General features: G+C 50.1%; 2 protein-coding genes across 2 annotated transcripts; one reads left to right on the top strand and one right to left on the bottom strand.

Moving 5' to 3' along the window:
- Window positions 1-17: 17 nt before the first annotated feature.
- POSPLADRAFT_1161553 (hypothetical protein) lies at window positions 18-3,655 on the top strand (the record flags this gene model as incomplete). Its single annotated transcript, XM_024487684.1, has 12 exons — window positions 18-190; window positions 484-791; window positions 852-1,221; window positions 1,332-1,492; window positions 1,551-1,855; window positions 1,916-1,970; window positions 2,027-2,317; window positions 2,370-2,564; window positions 2,619-2,888; window positions 2,960-3,177; window positions 3,233-3,314; window positions 3,372-3,655. Coding segments are annotated over 12 exons (2,712 nt in total), but the record flags the coding sequence as incomplete, so codon positions are not given.
- A 41-nt stretch (window positions 3,656-3,696) lies between these two features.
- POSPLADRAFT_1063099 (hypothetical protein) lies at window positions 3,697-4,562 on the bottom strand (the record flags this gene model as incomplete). Its single annotated transcript, XM_024481605.1, has 4 exons — window positions 3,697-3,878; window positions 3,939-4,065; window positions 4,124-4,147; window positions 4,458-4,562. 4 exons carry the CDS (start codon window positions 4,560-4,562, stop codon window positions 3,697-3,699), a joined length of 438 nt encoding a protein of 145 aa, XP_024332800.1.
- Window positions 4,563-4,579: the final 17 nt, after the last annotated feature.

The following is a 4,579-nucleotide window of genomic DNA, read 5'->3' as shown; positions in this document are numbered from 1 at the left end:
TGAGATCATAGTTTACAGCCTGCGGAATTGTTCTGTCACACACACTCGATTTCGCGCAACTACAATTCACAAATGAGATCACCACATGCTCTACCTACACGAGCTATTACGGTATTGTTAGCGTGAAACAAATGAGTAATTTGTCTGACCCGATTATTTCGCCCTTCGCAACCTGTTCCAGGCTCACAATGTAAGTCGAATGCCATGTGCGCAGTGGCCATACACTGCAGCCGAATGCTGTTAGCCCTGCACTAAGCTCAACCCTCGCAACGGAGCGATGTCAAGTAGCATTCCACAGTCAGCTCAGTTTGCTCGAAGTAGTAGCTTTGATATTCATTTTCTCGTCCAGACCCCCCATCTCCCCGTACTACCTTACCACAACCTGACGATGTTACCCTTACATGCACTGCTTAACCCAATACCGGACTCGCCAAACTCGACTTCTCATGATCTCGCAATACCAGTATCAACCCCATGGAATAGCCCTCCCCACCTCCTGGACGACGTTATGGATGTCGAGTTCAATGTATACGTCACCCGCAAGACCTTTGTGGAGGAGCTCCTGCGATATCGTGAAGGTGCTATCATTGAGTATCCACGCACAAGTAGCACTGGCAGCATTGGGCATCTATTCAAGGTTCCAGCAGAGCAGTGGACTAATCCATCAGCCAGCTTTGCATATGCGCAGGGTTCTCCACGAGGCCGCTCACCGAGGACAAAGCCGGTCTTCTGCAATGTGCTACGGGACTCTATAGGGAATATGGTACCTTGTCAGGAGTCTCATTCGACTTGTATGTAGCTGTTTCAATTCAATGTTCTATTTTTGCTTGTCTTCATGTAAGATATGTCAGGTCAGGGGTGCAAAATATGCCCAAGAGCAAGTGATTCACTCTTCGAAAGCTCGCATACATTTGCAACGCGCCAGGATATCAAAAATCGACTCCGTCTTGATCGCGAGCAGCATGCGTTGTCTGCAACACCCCTACGCACTGTCTTTGAACGAACACTGAGTCGGATTGCGGCTTATCGCAAATATGGCTGTGGTGCAGCTGTATATGGTGCAGATGGCTATTTGAATGAGTCAGATGAGGTCTGGGTTGATCATCTTGAGCTTCGTGCGGCTCACGAGAAGGCTCGCCGAGGGTATCAGCCCTCTGAACAAGTGAAATGTGGAGGCCGGCTTCTGTTCATGTATGACTTTGATGGCGAGCCATTTCTGCAGTGCGCACAGAAGTTCTCTCATTGTAGCTTAGACCAGCACTAACACAAAAGCTCATTACTAGGTGCGAACATTATAGTCGTCACAATCGATCCCATTTTCTCGACTACAGCATTCGAGACGGCTCCTACGATCTTGAGTACCTGGAAGCAGTCTTGACAAACAACTATGACACTGTTTCACGCCTTGAGGCCTTGGCAGAAATGGCAGGATATGGACCTCTGTCGCCGTGTAACACGCTAGTAAACTTCACTTCTAATCGTGTCCATTGTCGTAAGACTTACCAATCATGACTCAGCATAGACCGCACTGACTCGCACGCTCGTTGCAGCCTGTGAACACCGTGATGACAATGATTGCCTTATTCCACAGGAAATGCTTCCTATACCATGTAAGAGCAGACTACAAGTTTTCGAGCCTCTGCCGGAGTATCGTGATACTTGCCCGTACGTTCTCGTTGTCTGCACCCACGAACATTCACATCCAGTACCACTCCCGACAAAGACACCTGCACATATTCGCAAGATTATATTTGATCTACTTGTCTCTGTAGGGCAGGAACTGCCCGATCTGACACCTCGACGCTTCCTGCGTCATTCTGTCGTACAGGCACAACTTCGCGATCTTCTACCACATGTTCACTGTCCCACATTGAGCGACCTGCATATCTCACTGGCAAACCGAGCGCACCTTCAGTCATACATTAAGCAGGCCAAGAACCTTCATTTTCCAGACGGGACGGGATGGAATGGTGAGATATATATCATAATGTCATCAGAATCAGTGTACCACTGATATTTTCGAAAGGACTCCGGCACTGGAAGCATATACAAGATACCACATTCAAGCCCGAAGATATATATGTACGGTACATGGCTGAATTCCCATCTTCGCATGCACTTCTGCAGCTGCACGCAGAGGTCGACGAGGCAAGCGAGTGCGAAGAACAACCGAATCTACGTGTTGTCATTTGCATGACGCCGGCTCAGAGCTGGCGTCTGCTTCGCGCGCAGTATCTACAGAGTGATATTGCGTTCAAGCGGGTGTCTGGATACAAGGAGTTTGAGCTGGGCGGCTGGGATCACGAGAACAGAACTGGTATGTACATCAAACCTGGTTCTCGCTTCGGCCATCCCTGACGGTGTTCCAGCGATCATTTTCTGTCGTGTTCTCCTGACGCGGGAGACTGCAGAAGTCCATCGTTTCATATTTGACAAGATTGACGAGATTGTGAAGGCCGACACCGGGTCGATGTTGCAATGGCGACATTTACATTCAGCATCTCTCGACCAGTATGTCGGTGTTCTCCAGTTGACGGCTGACCAGCACCTCGGGCAGGCAAAAGGTCGATACTATTGTGTATTTTATGAGTCCACCTGCTGATCGCGTTACTTCCTAGGGTTTGGTCTGTACCTCTGGCATCGCGCTCAGGCTCTGCCACCTACACCTGACCTGCATGAGCCTGATCGTCCAATATCATCGTTATCGCCTTATGAGCACCTGCATCGAATCTTTCGCCTGTGCACTGTACATGTATTCCGCAATATCAAAACATCTCCGGTTGCAGATGATGTCAAAGCACTCATGCGAAGCCTAGTTTGTCTGGAGCACGAGGATTGGGAGGGTACAATAGAGGCTATACGAGAGCAGGGTGGTCGGGTAGCAGCCAGTATGTATCATCACATTATCACACATTCTGACAGGATCCGAGTCGAGTCCTGACGATGTGGATTATACCAGATTGGATCGAAGACAAGCTTCGCAGCAAATTTGCATTCGAGGGTATGTGCTGGGAGAAGAGTTTTATTCCGCAGGATATTTGGCAGGCGGGAGAGCGTCACAGTAACCTCATTGAATCACAACATGCCGATGCGAACAGAGAAGGTACAAAATGCAGCCTACTTGGTGGGATTGTCCGTGGTAGGCATCTTGATGTATTGAAGATCAAGACTCTCGTGGTGTGTATTATCAGTCGATTTTGCTTTTGTTTCCTGCACTTATTCTACTTATCAGGCTTCTGAAGACGTCGGGGTGCGCCCATCATTCCAGATTCATGATGGTACTCGGAAAGCTTTCCAAGCATTGAAAAGGCAGCGTGAGTCGTTAGTCTTATGCGTGAACAATCTCGGGTACTGATCATCTGCGACCACAGAGAAGGGCCGCCGTAAGGCACATATAAGTCAAGACACGAAGATTCTGTCAGTACAGAAACAGCTCACAAGGAAGACGAAGGCCCTTGACGCTGCTCGTCGTCGGTTACACACCAGGGTGACTAGTGGCAGTCGTTTTGATGCTGCCAAAGCGGAACGTGCTGTGGTCAACGCCAAGAAGGCATATACACAGGCAGTCGAGAATGCTGCCGCTCTGATGGATAGTGGATCAGGCAGGATTACCACATCCATAGTACCTCTTGTCGAGCGAGGTTTGCATGAATGAACACGAGTACTTTATTTTGAATACTAATATACTACATTGCTTTAAATGCACACCTTGTCCGTCTCAGTGTACTGCTCAGCGTCAGAAACCATGCACTCGATGTCCTTGTCACTGAGACGAGACGACAATGCAAGGTCGAGCTGAGCGTGCGCCCGACAACCGAGGTCTGGTGGCGGTCCCGGAGCAGTGATACGATCAACGAAGGTGGATAAGGAGGCATGCCCTGCGAACCACCGTGATTTGCGTCATGCTTCGCCTGTTTCCACAAGGGGCGTGAGTGTACGAAGATCACCCTGTGCATGGATGTCTTCAAAAAGGCAACACTCGTGGTCTTCACGCTCGCTCGCGCGGAGAATAACCTCGTTTGGGCTGGGGAGAAGGAGCTCAGGAATGTTGTTCGGACCCTGGGCCTGGAAAAATCACAGCGCTGTCTTAGCACACACACACACCTACAACGGGCGCACATACCTTCTGCACGAACACTTTGTCGAGCTTTTCGACGCGGTATTGCGGGCCATATCATGGCTCAATTCCCAGTTGCCCTTTCCATGTAATTGCTCGTGCTCAGCACCTTTTGTCATTAGAACAATGCAATCTCTGTCGACACATAGACTGTCAGTACATCGCGCATCTCACGCTCACTACTACCTTCCGGGTCCTATTTGTCCCACTTCTCGGACAAGCTGCAGCACGCTGAGAACAAACGTCTGAGGAACAGCCCAGGAAAAATACTCCGAAGCCCACACTGCGTAGTCGTGCTACCGCATCGTGATTTGCTGCTCGTCCGCAACCCGAGGCGCACCTGCAGGTCTTCGTATTGCGCGATGATGCCAACCGCCTTCTGCCGCCCGTCGAGCGTGTGGGGGTGCGCGAACGCATGCAGCACGACGCGCATCTGCGCCTCCATGAGTGGCAGTGCCGTGA

The sequence above is a fragment of the Postia placenta genome (assembly GCF_002117355.1).
Source record: "Postia placenta MAD-698-R-SB12 unplaced genomic scaffold POSPLAscaffold_78, whole genome shotgun sequence".
NCBI classification, from domain to species: Eukaryota; Fungi; Basidiomycota; class Agaricomycetes; order Polyporales; family Adustoporiaceae; genus Rhodonia; species Rhodonia placenta.
The sequence above is the reverse complement of the archived record's forward strand: the minus strand, read 5'-3'. Positions and strand labels throughout refer to the sequence as shown.